Source organism: Heloderma suspectum, chromosome 2, assembly GCF_057233095.1.
Source record: "Heloderma suspectum isolate Gila_16-S chromosome 2, 16-S_ref, whole genome shotgun sequence".
Classification (NCBI taxonomy): domain Eukaryota; kingdom Metazoa; phylum Chordata; class Lepidosauria; order Squamata; family Helodermatidae; genus Heloderma; species Heloderma suspectum.
Genome location: NC_139459.1, coordinates 102,734,006 through 102,756,943, shown reverse-complemented (window position 1 = coordinate 102,756,943; position 22,938 = coordinate 102,734,006). Strand labels below are relative to the sequence as shown.

The 22,938-nt window shown below is 42.9% G+C and overlaps 1 protein-coding gene across 3 annotated transcripts in view; it reads right to left on the bottom strand.

Annotated features, from left to right (window-relative positions):
- Nucleotides 1-22,938, bottom strand: part of DOCK8 (dedicator of cytokinesis 8) — a 115,758-nt gene that overhangs the window by 72,293 nt on the left and 20,527 nt on the right. For 2 of the 3 annotated variants that reach the window (XM_084834381.1, XM_084834380.1), the window contains exons 4-13: nt 19,737-19,808; nt 16,874-16,991; nt 15,652-15,864; nt 14,634-14,719; nt 11,388-11,454; nt 10,076-10,225; nt 7,935-8,015; nt 3,574-3,733; nt 1,693-1,832; nt 665-758 (exon numbers count right to left, since the gene is read on the bottom strand). In XM_084834381.1, the coding sequence (XP_084690507.1) occupies nt 665-758; nt 1,693-1,832; nt 3,574-3,733; nt 7,935-8,015; nt 10,076-10,225; nt 11,388-11,454; nt 14,634-14,719; nt 15,652-15,864; nt 16,874-16,991; nt 19,737-19,808 (1,181 nt within the window). Of the gene's footprint in view, nt 1-664; nt 759-1,692; nt 1,833-3,573; nt 3,734-7,934; nt 8,016-10,075; nt 10,226-11,387; nt 11,455-13,734; nt 14,720-15,651; nt 15,865-16,873; nt 16,992-19,736; nt 19,809-22,938 lie in introns of all 3 variants that reach the window. The other variant, XM_084834382.1, reaches the window with a different exon arrangement.

The following is a 22,938-nucleotide window of genomic DNA, read 5'->3' as shown; positions in this document are numbered from 1 at the left end:
GTCAGCCGTGATAGGCTACGTGAATCGTCACGTAGCCTATCACGGGTGACTTTAAAAAAAAAAAAAAGCGCGTACGCGAATGGCGGCCCCCATAGGGAGCCGCCATTCCCCTTCCTTATTTGGTCGCTGTAGTCTATGTCAATGTTTACGTAGACTACGGCGAAAATAAGGGCAACGCAAATAGCGTTGCCCTTATTTTCGCCGTAGTCTACGTAAACATTTACGTAGACTACAGCAACTAAATAAGGAACGCGAATGGCGGCTCCCTATGGGGGCCGCCATTCGCGTACACGCTTTTTTTTTTTTTTTTTAAAGTTACCCGTGATAGGCTACGTGACGATTCACGTAGCCTATCACGGCTGACTTTCCAGATCTAGCCGAGATAGGCTACGTGAATCGTCACGTAGCCTATCAGGGGACGTTGTTGTTGTTTTTTTTTTACTTTCGTGTTCGCGGCCGGGCGAGGCGGGAAGCCTCCCCCCCGGCCTGAATTTTGGCCGGGCGAGGCGGGAAGCCTCCCCCCCCGGCCTGAATTTCGGCCGGGCGAGGCGGGAAGCCTCCCCCCCCCGGCCTGAACTTCGCGGGGGGAGCAGCAAAGCGCTCCCCCCCACCGCGAACAAGCTGCGAGAAAAGGTAAGTGACTTTCGTCCACCCCTAGTAATACCTGGTACAGACTTCACTCTTCGCTGCAAGGAAGATGTTCTCTTGCAATCGGCTAGAAATTTGAATAAGTCTTCATCACTAAGTTTATCTCCTTCCTGTAAACAGTAAAAAACGATAATGTTCCAATGATAACTAATAATCTTTTTTGTAACATTTGAAAGACATATGAAATAATCTGGTGACATGTTTACCGGGCATAAATGTTCAGTGTTCATGTTTATCATGCTTATTGATAATCAGTGCAACTCAGTTTATGCCTTGTGCTCAGTGACAAAAATATAGTACTCCACAAATTTAACAAAAAGAAACACACAATGACAAAAAGGAATATAAAATAGAATTAAGGCAAATTATTTATCATTTTAAAAGCTACAGAATTGGCAAAAGCAAGTTCAGCTATTTCTTACATTATCAAAACCATACTGTAGTGTAATACCTTTATTAGGCTAACTCAATGATAACAAAACTCTATTGGGTCAATGGGCTAACTCAATGATCAAAAAAATGTGCAAGCTTTGGGTTAGCCTTAATAAAGGTATTACACTATATGGATTTTGGAATTTTTCTTAAGGCCAACATGACTGCCTTAGTTTTTTTATATTATCAACATGCAGTGCAATCCTATACAGGTCTACTCGGAAATAAGCCCCATTGAGTTCAATAGAACTTACTCTAGGGCGAGTATAGGACTGCAGCCTCAACCATGTCATTTTAACTCTATCTTGATATACAAGTACTAAAGAATAAAAATAGAGGCCACTGCAACTCTATTAAGATTGCTGAACTGTTTTCCAGTATTTATTAGGGAAGTATGCCATTATTCCGAAATTTTCTCTTGAGATTTTTAGTTTGCTATACTTCACATCATAGGTCAACATTATGGTGGCAAAAGTAATCAGTATTTTTAGTGCCATTTTGTGACCCATAGATGGCTTGGGTCTAGACAACTGGGGGGAAAAAGAAGCCTGCATATTTCTGAGGCAAACGCAAAGAATCCTGTGGATACCAGTCTAGGATAACATACTGTACCTGTTTAAAAAATGTGTTGACGGTCAGAGTGGTGGTTTTGAAGTTTGGCATGCCAGGAACATCCTCCGAGCCAAGGCTTCTTTCAGAAAATCTCCTGGCTTGCATTGCCATCGTTTTTCTATCACCGGTGGATCCTTTGCCTTCAGGTGTGAAATTTCAAATGCATCTTACTTTGTTTCAACAAAAAATGAAACATGTGACTATTGCTATGTTATACACTTTTAGGACAGGAATGACTGAAATATTTCCCCTTTTGCTTACGCTTTCCATTACCTCAGCTTGAACTTGTGAGAGAACATTTCATGCAGAATAAAAAAATGGTATCCCTTGTTTAGGTTAAGATTGCAAACCTTTATTTTTTAGATATATAACCCACATCATAACTGTTATTCAAGAAAGGTGTCAACATCTCCATATCTCATTTATCTTCATAACAAACCTGAAGGATATATAACACAGAAGGGTAAGAGAGACTGAGGGCGTCTCTACATGTGGCTTTTATCCTGCAATCAAGATTGGCCAATTGCGGAAGTTTGCAGGTCCTTTACATGACTTTGTCAACCTCCAGTGCCAATCCCGTGCTTTCCAACCATTTCCATGGCTTTATTTGAAATGGAGATAATGAGCTATTAAAAAAACCCAATTTGAATTTGTCCGCGTAAAGGGGGAGTTGCACGATAACAGCAGCGCCATCTAGTGTATAATAAAACATACAGAACTTGTAGATAAAGGCAATCCCCAGGAAAAAAAAGAGGGAGTGCATACGAAGTTGCCAATCTTAATCCTGCAAAGAATCCAGAAGCAGAAGCCCCAATAAAGTTGCAGGATAAAAAGCCTGGTGTGGAGAAGCCCTGAGAGATTATGATTTGCCCATGGACTCACAGGTCTAAAGGCCAGTCTACTTATTAGGAAAGCCCTCCTGTGATGACCTGGCCCTGTCACTGCTACAAAGTATAACCCCAGCGAACACAACCTACTTCCTATTCACGTGTGTTTGTTCTGGGAGGCAGCTGATCTTATGACACAAAATGTGATAAGGAAATAGTAAAGGTTAGATTCAAAGGCTCCCTCCCTCCAAGGAGAGTATTCCTCTGATTGAAGGATTCCTTCCAGCAGAGGAAGGGAAGCTTTGGATCCAACCTTATGGGTTAATAGTGCTACATACTGCAGTAACAATGGAGACAAAACATTTGTCATTTCCAGGTGGTAAATGTAACATGAAGATTGGCCCCAAGTCCAAACACTCTACTCATTCAACCACACTGGTTCTTGTAGTCAGAGCTGGCCCAACCATTATGCAGAGTGATGCAGTCACCTCAGGTGGCAGATGCTGGGTGGTGTGGAGGTGGCTACAGCGGCAACCCCCCCCCCATTCCCCTCTATGGAAGGACAGAGTTTTCTGCTCCAGGCACCCTGCCCTGCACCCCTAAGCTATCCTGCTGCCCTCAGGTCAAGTGGAGGTTGCAGTCCCATCATCAGTGATGAAGTAAGATTCAACTGTTAGTACACTTGGCTTCTGTAGGTGGAATGGAGGGGCCGCCATCTTGTCCTTTGCTTCAGGCAGCAAAATGACTTGGGCAGCCCTGCTTGTGGTGCTTATATGCAATACTGGTGACTCTTCAACTGTGTGTGCACCTCCTACTCACTGTAAAAATCAAGAGGACATAACTCCATTTTTATTCCAATATATGTCTGCGTAACTAATTTAAGCCATACAGTTATAAAATTATAGGGAGATCAAAATTGACAGGGCACACATTACTTTACGTTATATTTAGAAGCTGGAGCAAAGCCACTTTCTTGATTACATTGTTATTAAAACATATTTTATCAACTCGTGTGTATAAATACACGCACACATACACATATCTTTAAACTTACCATTTAAAACTTCTAACTCTGCAATATCTCTTTCAAGTGTTGAAATATTGAAGAAATTTGCTAAGCTTATTGGAACCCAAGCAAAAGGCATGCGGTACTTTCCCAAACGTTGGCAAAAGGACTCTGCTTGTACTTTTAATTTTTCAACCTTTTCTTTGGTCTAAAAAGTAGGCAAAGAAGAGGTTAACTAGAATGCTAGAAGACATGGATCCAAATAGAGACACAAACTCTAAGTTAATTTTCAATGTATATTAGCAGCTTCTGTTAATTATTCTATGGATGCCTCAAATTAATGTCATTGTAATATCTTCTAATGAATTAGACTGATATTGGAGAACACATCCAGCACAAGTGATTTATGCACCACTAACATTTCCCATTCCCTTTCATGGATCACTGCCTTGTTGTGGTGAAGGGGCTTGCGTAACTCAGTGAAGCCATAAGCTATGCCATGCAGGGCCACCCAAGACGGACAGGTCATGGCAGAGAGTTCTGACAAAATGTGGTCCACTGGAGAAGGAAATGGCAACCCACTCCAGTATTCTTGACAAGAAAACCCCATGGAATGTTTCACAAGGCTAAAAGATATGACGCCGGAAGATGAGCCCCTCAGGTCGGAAGGTGTCCAATATACTACTGGGGAAGAGCAGAAGGTATTTCCAAGTAGCGCCAGAAAGAGTGAAGTGGCTGAGCCAAAGCTGAAAGGACAGTCAGCTGTGGATGTGTCTGGTGGTGAAAAGAAAGTCCGATGCTGTAAAGAACAACATTGTTTAGGAACCTGGAATGTCAGAACTTTTCAAGAAAATCGGAGATCTCAAGGGAACGTTTTGTACAAAGACGGGCATAATAAAGGACAAAGAAGGCAGGGACCTAACAGAAGCAGATGAGATTAAGAAGAGGTGGAAAGAACACACAGAAGAACTATACAGGAAAGATCTTAATATCCCTGATAGTCATGATATTGCGGTCACTGAACTTCAGCCGGACATCTTCGAGAGTGAAGTCAAGTGGGCCTTAGGAAGCATTAGTAACAACTAAGCTAGCGGAGATGACAAGTCTTCCAGCTGAGCTATTTAAAATCCTAAAAGATGATGCTGTTAAAGTGCTGCACTCAATATGCCAACAAATTTGGAACACTCAACAGCGGCCACAAGACTGGAAAAGGTCAGTTTACATTCCAGTTCCAAAGAAGGGCAATGCCAAAGAGTGTTCAAACTACCGTACAATTGCGCTCATTTCACATGCCAGCAAGAATGTCACATGTTCAAAATCCTACAAGCTAGGCTTCAGCAGTATGTGAACCGAGAACTACCCGAAGTACAAGCTGGGTTCCGAAGAGGAAGAGGAACTAGAGATCAAATCGCCAACATTCGCTGGATCATGGAGAAAGCAAGAGAATTCCAGAAAAACGTCTATTTCTGCTTCATTGACTACGCTAAAGCCTTTGATTGTGTGGATCACAACAAACTGTGGCAAATTCTTAAAGAGATGGGAGTACCAGACCACCTTACCTGTCTCCTGAGAAACCTGTACGAGGGTCAAGAAGCAACAGTAAGAACCAGACATGGAACAACCGATTGGTTCAAAATTGGGAAAGGAGTACGACAAGGCTGCATATTGTCGCCCTGCTTATTTAACTTATATGCAGAGTACATCATGAGAAACGCTGGGTTGGATGAATCACAGGCCGGAATTAAGATTGCTGGGAGAACTATCAACAACCTCAGATACGCAGACGATACCACCCTAACGGCAGAAAGCGAAGAGGATCTAAAGAGCCTCTTGTTGAGGGTGAAAGAGGAGAGTGCAAAAGCTGGTTTGAAACTCAACATTAAAAAAACTAAGATCATGGCATCTGGCCCCATCACTTCCTGCCATATAGAAGGGGAAGAAATGGAAGCAGTGACAGATTTTACTTTCTTGGGCTCCAAGATCACCGCAGACGGTGACTGTAGCCATGAAATTAAAAGACACTTGCTCCTTGGGAGGAAAGCTATGGCAAGCCTAGACAACATAGTAAGAAGCAGAGACATCACCTTGCCGACAAAGGTTCGTATAATCAAAGCTATGGTTCTCCCAGTAGTAATGTATGGCTGTGAGAGCTGGACTATAAGGAAGGCTGAGCGCCGAAGAATTGATGCCTTTGAACTGTGGTGCTGGAGAAGATTCTTACGAGTCCCTTGGACTGCAAGGAAGTCAAATCAGTCCATCCTAAAGGAAGTCAACCCTGACTGCTCATTGGAAGGACAGATACTGAAGCTGAAGCTCAAATATTCTGGCCACCTAATGCGAAGAGAAAACTCACTGGAAAAGACCCTGATGCTGGGAAAGATTGAAGGCAAAAGGAGAAGGGGACAGCACAGGATGAGATGGCTAGATAGCATCACCGATGCAATGAATATGAACTTGAGCACGCTCTGGGAGAGAGCGGAGGACAGGAAGGCCTGGCGTGCTATGGTCCGTGGGGTCACGAAGAGTCGGACATGACTTAATGACTGAACAACAACAACAACAACAACACACATTTCCCATTATCCTTCTGCACAGAGTGAATTTTATCATGAATTTCTTAATCAAAGAGCTGAAAGTTACTTTCTAGCTTATCTAGTCTAGCCATCTGCATCAGCAGGTTTTCCTAAATTAAACCATCTTCAATACATAATCGCCCAATCCCTTCTCTTGTACACTTTTAGGAAGGAGAATCCACAAACTCCACATTTATTCTATTGTTTTAATTATGCATTTCCCCCTATCTATTATAGACCTTGAAATTAGTGCTTCAATATGCCTGGTAAAGAGAAGTACTCCTTATTTATGGCAGTCCTTTAAGTGTCTATATTCTCATGCTATAACATTGTCCACTCCAAGCATCCTATGCGCCAGATTCTTTGCAGCTTTGCTGTTCTCTTCTGAAACTGGTCCAGTTTCTAGATCTCCTTGTTAAAGTGTAGTGAGCAACAAATGACATGAACATGCACCGTGAGTTGTATCCGATATTAATCCTATTTGGAATAGACCAGGGATGGGGAACCACCAGACCGTAGGCCTAGCACAGCCTGTGCGAAGCCCCCATCCAATCCACCAGCTTTCTGGCCTTTTCTGTGATCACTGCTGCCCACACAACATTAAGACTGGGTGGTGTGGAGGGGGCTGCTGGGGAGAGGAAGGCTAACCCTCTCCTTCCCAACACTGTGACCCCACCCCCCATTACTCCTCCCCAGCTGCGTTAAGGCCTTTTAAGCCTCCATTAGTTCCAATGGGAGCCTAATTCCGGGGGGGGGGGGGGGCGTTTTCAGGGTATGGTGGTTGCTGGAGAGAAAGCCTAACCCTCTCCTCCCCAACACTGTGACACCCCCTCCCCAGTCAAAAAATAATCCCTCCTGCACTGCAATCAGGTTTTTTTAAAGTCCCCACAGGTACCAATAGAGGTTTTTAAAAAGCCTGGATGCAGTGGGGGAGGGCGAAGTGTGTGTGTGTGTGCGCGCGTGCGCGCGCGTGCATGCGTGTGTGTGTGTGTGAGAGAGAGAGAGAGAGAGAGAGAGAGAGACAGTAATCCCGACATACTTGTCTGGAACTGATTTAGCCCTCGGGCCTAAAAAAGTTCTCTACCCCATAACAGACCCATCAAAACGAATGGGACTTAAGTTAGACTAACACCGGATACAACTTACTAGGTACAAGCCCATACAAGGACACCAAATCAGTACAGCTGGAACCACAAAGTGATGCCACAGCATACAAGACAAGTGGGCAAAGGCAAGCAAAAATAAGGAGCCTATTTATGCTGGAAACCTGGAAGGACTTGCTCTCACAGCTAATAGTTGTGTGACAGGTGCACTCAATACCTACTGCGCTCCTGTAGGAAAGGAGGGCCCAAAATCTGTCAAGTCCATGGGGTATTACCACAATCCCAGAGTTAAGGGTAATAAAGCCCACTGAAGCCAGGAGTTCAAACATGTTTAATTCTGCCTTAGATTATGGCCCATATGAGGGGTCCTGAGCAATTCTTACTGCAAACCCTTTTGGCAGAAACATACACACAAACAAAGCGATATCCTAAGCATGTTTACTCAGAAGAGTGTGTTTTATTCATAAAAACCAGAGATGCCTGTGGCACTGAATTTAGACTGAAATAAGAACACTGAACGGTGCAATCCTATGCATGTTTAGACAGAAAAAAGTCCTACAGCTCCCAGCATTCCCCAGCTAGCATGTAGGACTCTCTTCTGTCTAAGCATGCATAGAATTGTGCCCTAAATAAGACTTCCTTTGGTCTAAGCTTTTGTAAGCCATCTTTGTCAGATATATTAGACAGATGTGTATGGTCTTTTATTTGAAATTCTTTATCATATCATACCTACCTTCCCACTTTCACTTTCTTTTAGAACCATGTAGGGTTCTGCACAATCCCCAATTTCTCCTTGCTGAAGGACTTTTTCAATCTACCAAAATGAATAAATAAATCCAAGGAAGAGAAAATAATATGGAATTTAATACATTATTTTGCTAGGACTACTATATGTCAACATAGTAAAATCTGGAATGTAATCTATAGTCACCTAATTACAAAGTGCTTTTCACATTTAACATACAGTACAGAGAAAAACCAGACAACAGCTGTGATGGTCTCTAAATGACTGTTTAGGTTACCTTTGCAGTTTAAATTGGCAGAAGATGGAAGAAAGAAGTGATATGTCAAAACTTTAAATCTAAGAGCTTCAAATCTCAGGATTTCCCCCTCCTCTCCTCCCCACTGCAGTTCTGCATGCAGGCCCCAAATTTGCTCCAAAGGGCCCCCACTGGTGGAATGACACAGTTGGATAAAAGCCATAGTATTTCTTTGATAGAAAATACTGTACATTTGCAAATTGGTAAAAATCTTAGTTTAAACAGGGAAAAGAAGCTTATGCTAAAAATTGGGAGTTTAAAAAGAAAACTAAAACAGCAGATGGAATAAATCTCAACAATAAAATACCCAGTGCAGTTCTGTGATTTTAAACACATGTGCCTGATCCAGCAACCTGTGGCAGACATAAAGGCACTGCTAAGCCCACAAAGCTTTCCCATTGGTATCCTTTTGTACATACCAAGCTGACCAGTTCCGATGAAGTGACAGGCAGCACAAACAGGAGCTCCATGGGCATGCAAGCACATACAACCTGCCACCTTCCAGATGTGTTGAATTACAACTCCCATCATCCCTGGCCATTGGCCATGCTGGCTAGAGCTGATGGGAGTTGGAGTTCAACAATTGGAGGGCCAAATAACAGTTTCCCCAGCCCTGATTTAATGAAAGTCAGTTTGGACAGCCTTCTGAAGCAGATACAACTTTATGTCAAAATTTATTCACTCTGATAAGTTCAAACAAAAATGCAAGGGAGTAAGAATCTGCATACTTTAAATCTGGAAACTGTTTTAATGGAAGAACTGTTTAAGAAAACTGAGATACTGTGCCAAGAAATGTGCACTGGAGCCAGGGCTCACAGAGTTGATCTGCCACTCCCATCAGGCTTCCCTGTGCCTCTGAGGTTAGCTGCAATCCTCACTATAACAAGGCGGAGGGGGGATTTTCCAAGCAACAGTTTATTGTTGTGAGGAGCTATCCCTGTTGTAATGCAAAGTATTTTGGGGAGGCTTGCCTTGAATGGACAACTAAGAGCATTAGCTTTACCAAAGACCTGCTCCTGGTGGAGATCAACACTGCTAGAAATGGTTTCTTGACATGGATCAACACAGCTGCCTGCATTTTTGGACTTTCCTTGGGAGTGTGGCTATGGAGGCTGTTACGCTGAGTGGCTGCACTTTGAAATTTACCAATATACCATTGCTGAAGATGATATATTAAATGTTAATCATCATCATCATCATAATCATATACTGATAGAGTTGTAAAATAAGGTATAGGTTTTTTATTTGCCCCTGAATAAAGTTTGTTCTCTTTTTCTAAAGTTTATACACCCTAACCCAAATTCAGCAGTATTCTAGATCAGGGGCAGGCATCACAATGCCCATGGACTGCATAATCTTTTCAACGTATTATCCTATTGTCACCCAGTGGACCTTCTCTGGGAGCCTGTCATTCTAGGGAGGAAAGTATATTTGGGGGGCAAAAGCCTCGATAGGCCAGATATGAACCATGGGCCCTAAACTGCCTAACCTGCTCTAAATATACTCACTGGAATCAAGAGAATGCTGTGGACTCCAGTTGTTCCCTAAAGTTGATATGCACTTCCTTACTAACCTTCCATTACAGTAAGCACAGTTAAAAACAGAAAATATGAATGAGAGCAGCATCCTATGCTGCCCCCAAGCTAGCGAAACGGCCTGCTGGCATAACAGGAATTAGCGGCTCCGCTCATTCCCAGGGTTGCTTCAGGAATCATTACTCCTGTTGTGGGTGCATTCCGTTCCGCTGGAGCAATGGAACTAGTGGGGGGCACAGCAGCAGTGCAGGATGCTGCTCTAAGAAAGAAATCATCAATAGGATACAAATATGACTTACCTTCAATACTAGGTAGATATCTGGAGAAGGGGACGTTACAGAAAATACTGCAGACCTTGCCTGGCTAGAAGAGTCAATATTCGGTGTATGCGGTCGCAAGAACCCTTTGAACTGTTCAGAGTTCAAATCACAATGAAAATTTTCTGAGATCTTAAAAAAAAAAAAAATCACATTCCATGTAGAAATTGGCATGCAATTTATATGATGTCTTGATAGTCACATTTGTGATAATTATACAAGTGTTAATTTTGCTGAGTTTATACATCCATTCAAGCATAGATATTGAGCCAGATGCTTTGTAGCTGAGACAGCATAGGCTCAAATTTCAGTGGGCTTTAACTTCACTAACTAACTTCACAGAATTATTGTAAGAGTCAACCCCATATAAATCCATTGATAGAATCTCAAAAGTCAGCCAAAAGTATCTCCCTCTCTCCTCTTGTCTAATTTATGGCATCGGATAAATAAGCAGCTAATGATAAAAAGGTAAATTTTAGAAGTTGCTCTACTAATTGCATGCTGGCTTATTTGTATTTTAGTTAACAAACTGTAGATAGTTTTGAAAATATCAAGTCACATGAACTGAAGATAATATAGTTACAGATGATCATTTACCTTAAGGGTGGGGAACCTCGTTCAGCCTGAGGGCCGAATTTAATTTGGAAGAAGCTCTTGGCGGCCGCATACCAGTGGTGGATGGGGCAGAGGGCAAAAAGGGTGATGCCAAAAATACCAAAAAATACCAGGATATTTTAGCGTAAAGCTCTTACTGGCAGTAATAAAGCTTTAAGAGAGGCATTTCAACCTTTCAGAATGGGGCAAAAATCCCGGAAAAGGGGGGAAACTGCCAGGCAAGTGGCATGACCATCTGGGGAACTCTGGAGGGCTGGACCGGGATGCCAGGCAGGCCAGATTTGGCCCACAGGTGTGAGGTTTGATGCCCCTGATTTACCCTGTGGTGGCCATTTGTAAATGTAGTGCAGAGGGCATTCAACTCCATGGGAATCTATAGTTACCTGTAGCATTTGGCCATGTAGTCAGACGCATTGGGACATGCCCCTGCTACCTTACTTTTTCAACCGATTGCAAAGCTCTGGTAAAGTCTGCCTCATCATGTGGCCAGGTGCTAAGATGACCAGTTCTCACCATGGCTTTCTATCTCCCAGAGTTATCTGTAGCCACCCATGGTACAGCGCTAACAGTAAAAATTTGAATGACATTAATTTGAAATGAAAAACACTGTTGTTAACCAACGCATTATTTACATAGTGTTATTATTATGGCCCTTGGCTTTGTTCAGCTGCACTCTTACCTTTTTCCTTTCTTTTATATCGTAGAGGGCTAAGGTTGCAAATAATGGCTCGATTTCTATCTCAAATCTGTTAAGGGGAAGATAGGGCACTGATTAATACTTAAGCACTGTTTGACTTACACTGATTAATACTTAATACTGTTTGACATACATATACAAAATGAAATGGATGGTTAGTTACAAAATATTTGCACTTGCAAAATTAGTTTAACTCAAAAGTAAGTTTTGGCCTATTGCCTTAATTCTCATTCCCACCTGTAACCAAGAATGCTTCCAGATGGAGGGCTCCTGACACTACCAATAAAAAGGCATTGTGCTGCAATTCTATCTTTATCCTTAATGGATTTTCTGCTGTGAGGAAAAAAACCTGCAAGGCTGTTGAACCTGCTGTTTCTACTTCCGGTTTCATTGCAGCATTAAACTCGAAGCTCTACATTAAGTTATTTTCCTTTCCTGCTTTTCCGTACTTTCGGCTACATAACCTCTAGTTGGCGCTGTGGTATGGTGGAATAACACAACTAAACTGGCAGGGACTTGGGTTTTGTTTCACTTTGGCAAAAAAATACTGAATTTTCCCCACTCCAAAAAAAACTGGTGAAATTGCTTTTAAAAAACAGAAGTGAAACTGGATGATGGCATCATCATCTAAAGCACTCATAAACAACCATGATTGAGGAATGGCAAATGAACAATAAAAGCCTTGTCTAGAAAAGCTTACAGTCAGTGCTTCCAGACAGAGGGCTCCCTCCGTCCTAATTATTGAGAAGGCACTGTGCAGCAATTCCATCTTTTTTTCCTTAATGGATTTTCCATGGTAAAGAAAGAGAGAGAAGAAGTAGTGGGAAAACACAGAAGGGTGAATGAGGCAAGGTGATGGTGCAATAAAAGCCTCATCTGGAAGCATCCCAAGCTTTAGACACATGTAACTGTATTGCCCATTCTTCCCTTCCTACCCTTCTTTTGTCCTCCCTCCCTCCGTTGTTTTCCCCAGTGTCTCTTTTAGATCGCATGCTCTTTGGGGGCAAAGACCTTACTGTTTTTGCCTATTTAACTCTGTAAGACCTCACGACCACACCGATGGTACTGAATACTATAATAATGACAATGACAGTTTGGATCCAGACTTGTCCCTCTGTGAAGAGAAAGGCTCTTTCAGTGAAAATTGCCTTCCCAATCTCTTTCTCCAAGGCAAGTGGAACACCACTGAGCACAACTCAGGATTTAACCCAATATATGGATCTTTGAAAGATTACTCCTATATATTTTTTTTTTACTTTTATCATGGTAAAATAGCATTTGAGATCACCTTTGATGTTTGTTTTGAATATGTCTGTTTTTGAAAGAGCACATAGTCAAAAATGAATATAATGGTCGATAATGTCAAGGCAAAAATAGGGAAAATTAACTAATTTATCCTCTTTAGAAAAGAATGGGTTATTAATATCAGTACATCTGGCAATGTTTCCTCATTTTAAAAACATCCAGCAATGCTAACAAAGAACAAATGAATGTAATTGATGAGCCACCCCCTCTTCTTTTCATGGCTTTCACAGACCCAAAAACTTCAGTCAAGCTCAGACAGAGGATGGGCTGTACCCAAAATCATGCTTGGAAGACAATTTTAAAAATACCTTGATGCACAGACAAGCCTTGCAAAATGCAAGGAAGAAGCAAATTTCAGCAAGTTAATATGTTACATGGGTTTGCTGACTGCAAGAGAATCAGGCTGGATCATGCACTAGAAGGAGGTGGAAATGAGGTGGAAGGGTCAAAAGGTGGTCAAGTGGTTTGTACCAATTCAGACTGCACATGAGAATGCATTTTTAATGTTCCCCCCCAAGTAAAATATTTCCTACAAGTAGAAAACTAGCATACTGGAGAGCAAAATCCTAGGAGCTGTCTACATGAGCGATGTGGTGTGAAGTTACAGCAGTCTAAGGACCTTGCGACAGATGACGTCGTCACCAATCTGCTGCCAGCCAGCCGCTTCGCTCTTGAAAAGCCACATTGTCTGAAATTCCTTTTACTCTGACTTTTTTTTAACTGAAAGTGACTCCCTGGCGGTTTTGCTACAGTGGGCAATGACCTTCCCGCATTAAATCCTGGGCATGCCTCTGTGACCTGGCAGTGACATAGTCAAGGGGGTGGGACGCCCCATTCCCTCTTGTTTCCCCAATCAAAGTAGTTTTCCCCATATCCCCCCTTCTGTGCATGTTTACTCATAAGTAAGAAAGAAATTTCACTCCCTGCAATGAATTTTTAACAGATCTCAATGTATACGGAGCCACGGTAAATCACTAAAGCATTAAAGCATTGAAAGGGTTAAAGGCTAATTTTAGTAACTCGCCTTAAAGCACTCTTTTGCTTCTCTGTGAGATTGCTATCTCAATGCTTTGCTTCTTTGATGTTCTATAGTTCCTCTGTTATGTAAAGTCACAGTAGCGATCCTTGATCCTTCGAGATCACAGGAGCTTCTCATCTCCGTGGAGGCAGGCAGAAGGAGATAGGGAGGTAGAAAGTGGGGGTTGGAGGCAATAATTCTGTATCAAAGTGGTGGAATGGGGTGAAATTGGGGGGCTGGGCTTCTCCCATGGGAAGCATTCAGATTCTGCACTCCAGGATCAGGGATTTGGGCTATTCAAGCCAAAAGTGCGTACAGTGGGGAAAAGGAGGGGCAATAATGTAGTAGCAGGAGGGAGCCTTCAGAATTGTGAATTAGTTGCTCTTCATTCATAACAATTTAATAGCAGGGGGGAGCCTGGAGGGGGCCCCAACAAACCTCTCTCATTGGTTGAGCATCCCCTGTTAGTCTGATGACATTCAGTTCTACTCCCCCCACCCCACCGGAATTACGTTCCTTTCGAGTGCTGTGTGACCCCTGAAAACTAGATTTTCAAAGTACTGTACACTCGGCTTTTCTTGCTTTATGTGTCCCCGATGGACGAAGGCCAATTCCATGAAAATCCAGGTAATCCTCCAATGCACTTCTCATTCCATTGTCATGAAGATCCCCCCTAGATCTGTCCTCTCTTGTATGGATTTAAAAAAAAAAATAAGGAAGATTTCATAAATTTGATCCCGCACCAGCAGTATGAAGTGGTACAGTCCAGTCTACTTCCTCAAGTATCTCCCACCTAATTGTGCTGCATGTGTAGATCTAGCCTCAGCCTCCAATGGTCACATGATGGAACTATGTCTAACCCTGTAAATGTGTCTGGTGGAACCAGAAGTTGCAGAGAGACTTACTTTAGCATCTGTACTTTCACCAGTATCCTATTGCCCAGATATTCCTTGGGGCACTCAGGCACAGGTCGTATTTCCACAGCATCCTCCTATTATTAAACACAGTATGGAGCAGTCATTTATTTTGGTTGAAGCATTAAGGATGCCTCTGTGCTATCAGGCACAACACAAGGAAACAAAACCTAGGTTGCACACAAAAAATATTATAGCAAGATATTCACATAAAGCTCCCCCAAAGCCTGTCCTTCAGGCAATTCCCTGAATGGGCCTGCCCTGAACTAGTGGGAGCATCTTTATTAATTATTATTTAATGAACTTACAGGCCACATCCTAATAACTATAATGCATTTTATATACCCAAGTGACATTTAAGATCATCACAGGAGGCCTTGCTGGTCATTCCAAAATGAAAGGAATGTCACCATGAAGAACCCCAATAATGGGCCCAGAGGGTTTTCCACTCAAAGAGCACTTTGCCCTAGAACAATGAGGTTAACACAGACAGAAAAAGGCCAAGCAGAGCACAGTGGTAAGAAGTTTCAAGGAGACAGATCTATACTTCAGAGGCAAGCTCACAAAGGCAGTTTTCTTCCAGACCTAACTCTTGTTAGTATCTGAATTCTTTGTGACATTTTTCTTTTTAAAGCATGCAAGATTGCAGCACAAATGAACTGGGCATGTTTAGCCTTGAGAAGAGAAGACTGAGGGGAGATATGACAGTGCTCTTCAAGAACTTGAAAGGTTGTCACAGAGAGAAAGGCCAGGATCTGTCTCAATCATGCCACAGTGCAGGACACAGAAACTTCCTGACTGTTAGAGCAATATGACAATGGAACCAATTACCTAGGGAGGTGGTGGGCTCTCCCACATGAGGCATTCAAGATGAGGCTGGACAGCCATCTGTCAGGGATGCTTTGACTTGGATTCCTGCATTGAGCAGGGGGTTGGACTCGATGGCCTTGTAGGCCCCTTCCAACCCTACTATTCTATGATTCTGTGCGCCATGAGATGTATGCCTCACCTCATCTATACTGGGATACAGAGCAAACAATTCTGTAGGCCTGTTGGTCCGTCGTGCCTCCTCGTTTTGCCTCCGAAAGTCTTCTGCGCTCACATGCTGTAGCAGATTTGTCAGACGACGGTCAGGTTGCAAGCTGCGCAGGTCAAAGTCCCCAGAGGTCAGCGTGGCTCTACTAGATTCGTCACAGAGGACCTTTAAATGCCTGGGACCTGCCTGGTGGAGAGGTCATGACGTAGGAAACTGAACAAATCATTTCAGATTACAGATGTTAAAGGTACTTGGTACTTCTCTGCCTTATTTCTTTTTTAACCCACTACAGCAACAATGTCTATGAAAAAAATTCCAACACTAAGCAATAGATGTTAAATGCTAGATTAAGGCTGTGTTGAATATCCCCACCCTTCTGTGGGACCATTTGTCCCATGCAAAGGTGGTGATGGGGGAGAATATTGGCAATGTTCGAGGGCAAATTCTAGTACTTTCAGGAGTGGGGGGTGGGAGGGTTACAATAAAAGATGAGGTGATCAAGAGTTTCTCCTCTAGCCCCCTCCAAATTCAAATGCTTCCCCACTGTTTCAAGGGGCAGTTAGACTGCCCTCAGCAGCCTGGCTAGCACTTCCTTCTCATTTGGGACAGGAAGCCCCGGTGGGAATGGCACTATGTCATGATACAGCATTGTTTCCAGGGCATTCTTGGGTAGGATGGGTGGGGTGGGGGAAGAGGGCTGCTCCCACTGGCCAAACTTCGGGGGGGAGTTGGCTTCCCCCACCCGCGGAAAGTGCCAGTGAAAGCAGGGCCCAGTACTATGGTATTTACCAACCACAATGCAAAATTCTGGAAAAAGGAAGAGTACACTGGCGTGTTGAAAAACCACGGGGGCTTGTTGAGGGTCTACTCCCATGAAGGCCTTGCCATGTGGAATTGCCTCCATACACTTGCGTTATACAGTTATATACATGGTGACCACCATATATATAAATTGGGCCTCCAGGTTCATATTAAAGATGACAAATTAATTGTGCCTTAGAGGAGAATGCGCATCGGTCCTGGCTTATTCAGGAAAGAGCAAATGATACATTAAATATCTGGTATGCAGCGCGCATGCCAGCAGGCAAGAATAGACAATTGGTAGACAATTGGTTCCAGCCCTCTCCCCTGTTCAGCTCAGCCATCGTCAACAGACAGACAGACAGACAGACATCAGTGCTACTCCAAAGAATACCTGATAATCACTGTAATCCAAAATTTCAGATTCAAATGTTTGCTTTTTAAGAGTCTTGTGAAAATCTCTTCTGGATCCCCTTTTCATTAAGGTGTATGTCTCATTATTTCCTTGGTTTCTTCAATAAAAAGAGCCAGTTAGATTTCAGTAACAATTAGTGAGGAGAAAATGAAAGACCAACCACCGCTAAATAAAAAGTTTGGCTGAAATTTATGGCATACATACAATGGCACCAACTTAACAAATTAACATACCGTGTGCTTAAATGGAGTACAAATTTACGGTAATATACTGAATTATGATATATTATATATTATATTATATACTATAGCTTGATATTGAGGGATTCCTCATGTATGTTCTTTAACAAAGGAACATCTACTCCCACCAAAAAAACCTTCACTCAAATAAACGATGTAACTGATAGCGCAGGTAATTTGAGTTTCCGTTTTGGGAAGCATCTCAGAATGGTCAGGTGCATGCACTGTAAGCACTGTGAACTGATGAGACACAACAACCGCCCTTGAAATGGTCTCAAAATTTGATCCACAGCACGGGTGAATCTGTTGTGGGGGAGGCAGAGCTCAGGGGGGCCTCCGTGTGGCATGAGGTAAGTGTGTCTGACTCACCCCTATTCAAGAGGTGTTGGTATAAAGTCCTAATGATGAATGATATGCACCAGTGTTTGTATTTTAATTGTTTAAATTTTAATTGTTTGTCAGTTCACTGAGAATGAAAAACGAAGCCATAAAGCAGAAATCACCTTCCTTTACATTCTTGCTCTCCTTGAGCATGATCTTGCCCTGGAAACTCTCTTAATTACACTGGATGAATGACAAGAGCTCTGGACTGTTTTATGAGGAAGCTCTAATGTCCAAGAGTTGTTTGCCTGTTGCTGGAGTAAAAAAGGAAATGCCATTGCAAGCTGTGAATGATTTGCTACTTGCAGGTTGCAAAACATACCAGGATAGGCTGACTGACTGAAAGCCAGTTTACACTTGCCAGTGGCCCTCACAGGAGGCCACCGAGAACATGCAAGGCCATGACTAGTGGGGAGCATTCACCTGGAGTTCATTTCTGTGAACTGGCGGCTCCACATCAGGGTTGTCTGCATGGAGTATAAATTTTGTGCAGCAGCTTGAAAGAGAACTCTTGCCACCACAGAAATCATGGGAGCCACCCACTGACCGCATCCACTTGGAGACACCATTTAACACAAATCAGGCCTCCATATGAACACTCCTTTGACATGAATCTGCCAGCCCTGTGCAAGCCCAGGACATTTCTGCTGTGGCCACAGGCAAGAGAAAACAAGCACCCTTGTGTATTTAAAAAAAGCATATAGGGCATACTCAGAAGAGATCAACCAGCTAGCCAAAGAGCAGTCTCATCCACAATGGGCCAAACTAATTGCTGTATTTTTGTCTGGCTTGCTGGTTGAAGAGCTGCTGTTTTAATTTGTTTTTTTAATGTGGAATTGTATGTTTTTTATATTGGACTTATTTATTTTTAATGTTGTGTACTCTGCCCTGGGATCCCTTGTGGATGTAGGGCAGTTTATAAATTTTAGAAATAATAAATAAGTAAATGCATGGTCAGCAATTATACATTTGCATTTTATTCAAAAATATGAGGAAAATATACAAAAATCTGGCTCTTATGATGCATCTGGAAAAAAATGATCAATACTACAATTCCGCTTTCCAGTAGTTCAGGGCCTTTCCTCTAAAAAGTTCTCAAACAACCTAAAAACAATGCAAGAATTATAATGCTATTGTGCTTTTCCAAAGAAACGTAACACACACACACACTTGGTTATTCCTTACAGTCACAGAGGGCACATGGGGTACTCCTACGCTATAAGGCAAGGGTGGAGAACATGTGTCCCTCCAGATGTTGTTGTACTGCAACTCCCATCAGCCCTAGAAGCCTAGTAGCCAATGGCATGTTCTCCATCCCTGCCATAAGGGTTCCCTATTGACTTGCATGAAATGGACAGTGAGGGAGCTGGGTAACTTTGGGCAAATTATTGACTCTGAGCCTAACCTACCTCAGGGTTACTGTGAGGATTGGGCTCCTTAGAGGAAAAAAGGTGGGATATAAATGTAACAAATAAAGAAATAATAACATGAGAATAAGTACCCTGCCTCTTGACTAGTTACACAGTTAGTCAAAAGAATAGACTTTAATATTCTTCTATCAATAAAACTAAATATTTATTATTGTTATTTATTGATAATACTTTTATACCACTTACTATATTAAAATCCCTAAGCAGGTCACATTAAAATACAACATAACAATATAAAAACAAGATAAAATCATAGTTAAAAACATTTAAAACATAATTAAGGGTGTAATCCTATGGTCCTATGCAAGCATTCTAGGGCCCACAGGATCTTTGGGAATCCCCTCCTGAGGCCATAGACACTGTTACAAACTCGGGAGGGGGACTCTGTGTTCCGATCCCTCCCCCTTGCAGCCACTGCAGAAAGAAAGGAAGGCGGCTGCTTCCTGAGGTCACAAATGCAACTTTAGTGCAAAAAAGGGGGTGTTCCAGTGGGTTGGGTGGGGCAAGGCCAGGATACCCAATATCCTCTCACCTCTTCAGTCCCAGTCCTGCCCCCGGTAGCGCAACCTCTCTAGGCCTGTCCAGAGAAAACATTTTTCAAAGGAGAATGGAGAAGTGAAAATTGCCTCCACCACTCCTCCCACCCTGCCGGCGGCAGCCTGGCAGAGCACTGGAATCTCAGAAACCTCCAAGATTGGAGGCTTCCATCTAGTGGGCAGCAAACAAGTAGGGCTGCACTCTAAAAATATGACATCTATGTGTTAATTCTTCAACAACAAATATGGAACTTACTTTCGATTCACGATCAGCCAGTCACGAATATAAGTCTGAACACAATCCCGGACATGCGGATCCAACTCAGCTCTGGGGAGGGAACAAAAATATGAATATGCATCATTGTTTACAGCATACAAGTCTATTCTGGAAAGTAACAGGAACAAGGCAGCTCACTGAATATCAAAAATTGCTGTTTACCTCTCAAAACACCCTTGTATATTTGGTTGCAGTTTGTACGTCTCTTTTGTATTCTCTATCTAAATCTATTTTCCAATATTTTTTTTTAAATGTGTTCCATTTATAACAAGAAAATATCATACAAAGCCAATAAGAATAACTGAAAATAAAAAAATACATTTTAAAAAGTATCATACTATCAAGTATACCGATTAAATTCCCAAAAGTAATTCATACAATATCTAGTCAATGACGTAAGAAGCAAAGGAAGGAGTAAGAAGAAACAAAGAACTGGCCTAGGGAAGAATCAGGACAGGGAGTAGAGGAAGAATGCACATTATCCATGCACTAGTGTCGTCCAGGCTGGACTACTGTAATACACTGTATGTGGAGCTGCCTCTGAAGACAGTTCAGAAACTTCAGCTGGTGCAGAATGTGGCAACCTGAGTGTTGATGGGGGCGAGGCGATTTGATTATATGCCTATATTGCACCAGCTGCACTGGTTACCAGTGTCAGATGTGTATCGTCCTTCCCCCTTCACAATCAACACCACAAGGAGACAAGCTTCAGGCTGTCACTAATTTATTTTGCTAGGAACTGGTCTCTTCACAAAGGCAGATTCTAGGAACACTCTCAGCCTGTCTCAAGCCCCTAAATCACTAATCTGTGATCTCTAATAGAGTTGCCAACAGTTTGGGCATGAAGCTCTCACAGCCGGACTTGCTTCACAGTGACGCCCCTCCCTTAGGTGGCTCCCTCCTATGATGGCTTCCAAGACTGGCTATCCTGGCTGTCTGAGCCCTGCCCCTAACTTTTCCCACCTGGCTTTGTGACGTGCCCTAGCATCTCTCAAGTCATGCCCCTCTTCCTCCTTGGAATCTTGAGTTCTCACAGTGGAAGGAGGGGGCAGCAACTCAACCTGGCCCATCTGTTTGTCAAGGTCTTCAGAGGAAACTTTCCCAGTGCCTTGGCTCACTAGGGAGGTTCCCTTGCCCAGCCTCTGATCTAGCTGTTCCAACTCTGATTCAGAGTCAGAGCCGTCAGAAATCTCAAGGCGATTGAACTCATCCCTGACAACCAGTGTGTTTCCAAGTGCAACTTAAAGTGCTGGTTTTAACATTTACAACCTTAAAACTGTTTGGGACCAAATTACTTGAAGGTCCACCTTCACCCATATCAGCCTACCTGTACTTTAAAAGCAGCAAGAGAGCCCCTTCTCATTTGCCCCCCTGTGAAAGCAGTTAGGTAGATAACCACCCGTGGGAGGGCCTTCTATATGCAGTGGCCCCACGCCTCTGGAAAAAGTTACCATCAGGGATCTGCCATGTTCCATCATTACAGGCTTTTAAGAAGGCCTTGAAAACTCTTTTACCACATCTTTTACCACATCTTGCCACATCTTTATTGTGCAATCCTATGAGCACTTATGTTGAAGTCGGTTCACTGTGTCACTGCCTCATCAGTGTTGCTTAGGATTTCAGTCTTGTTCTGGGAATGTTTGCTCTCTAATCACTCTTGGGATAAATGGATACATTATAATGTCCTCCCACACTTTGTTTAGTTATCATCATTCAGTAGGCTGGCTGGAGGCAGAGAGGGGATTTCCAATATCTAGCTTTCTCGCTTTGTCACAGCATACAATTGTTCAAGTAGCTCTTTGTGGTGAAAGTCAAGATAATTTTGTTCAAGGAGATTAAGCAGCATAGCTTTAGGAGTGACATTAGGCCTAGAATGAAGTCGTCCCCTTGCAGAAACTAGCTACTGGCCCCCAGAAGAGCTAAACTGTTATTCCATTTGTAGCCAATGATGTTCCAAAGAAGGCTGTAACCATCCCACAAGGAACCAAAGCTAAGCCACTACACAATAAAAGTTTCAGCTTCAGTCACCCTCTGCTTAGTATATATACCCTATTTGAGCCAGTCTTTTTACAATTCTAACCTCTGCCACCCACAGGAGAGCTCAAAATGCAGTAACACTCTTTTTTCCGCCAACCTGGATACAGCAGAAAGAAGCCACCCTCTGGCTACTGCTCTGAAAGCATCCCACACCACCAGAAGGAACTTGTCGGGCTGAATCTTCTCACTAAATTATCGTGGTATGCCTGTGTTCATCTGCTCCAGCACAAGTTAGTTCTGACGAAACAGCTTGTTCAGTTTTCAGTCATGAGTTTGTTTAATGGTTCCTTGGCAGGTAAAGATGTTGAGATCTAGGCACAACTGGACCAGGTGATTATACTTGAGCATGAGATATGTGTCAGGCTAACTAGTGAGACAGGATTATCATATTGATTCAGTGACAAGATATCTAGACACTGGGCAGTATCCGATACTTCCACTGCACGTCCTCCGAATCTGTTGCGCAAGCGTGACCCACTGTTCATGCAACAGAAAGCTAGCGGTTCAGAAAGCAACCCTGGAAACAAGCGGGAATGCTTGTTTCTGGAATGGTACAGGTCAGTGGAACTTCCTTCTACAAACTCTGTTGATCTGCCCCATTCTGGAAACGAGCGTTTCCGCTCATTTCTGGTTGCTTTTTTAACTGCTAGCTCCCCATTGCACTAGTGGTGGATCCCACTGGCACACAGGCAGGCTTGGATACTGCCCACTAGAATAAAACTTCTAGTCCCTTATGTTCAATTATAAATATTGCTAAGGGTCCATCAAAGCCACACGTGCTATTTGAGTACCTTATGACAACCTGCATTTGGTGTTTTCCAACACTGCATTAATTTCCATAAATAATTATGTCTTGCTCTTCAGATATTTCTAGTTTGGGGAATACTTACTGGAAAAACTGTGCTTTGGGTGTAAGTTGTGGTTATGGTGCATTTCCTTAAGGAAAAAAGGCAACAACCTCTGTCATTGATGAGGGTGCCTTGGAGTTGAAAGAGGCAGCCGATATGATTGCTGCTCCTTGTCTTTTAGGCCCAAGGGGGCCAACATCCTCATCTGTGCTTTCACCTTTCAGGAACCTGAACTTGGCATTCATGCTACTGGGTGGCCACTGTAATAGCTGGATGTGGGTGGGGTGGGGTGAGGA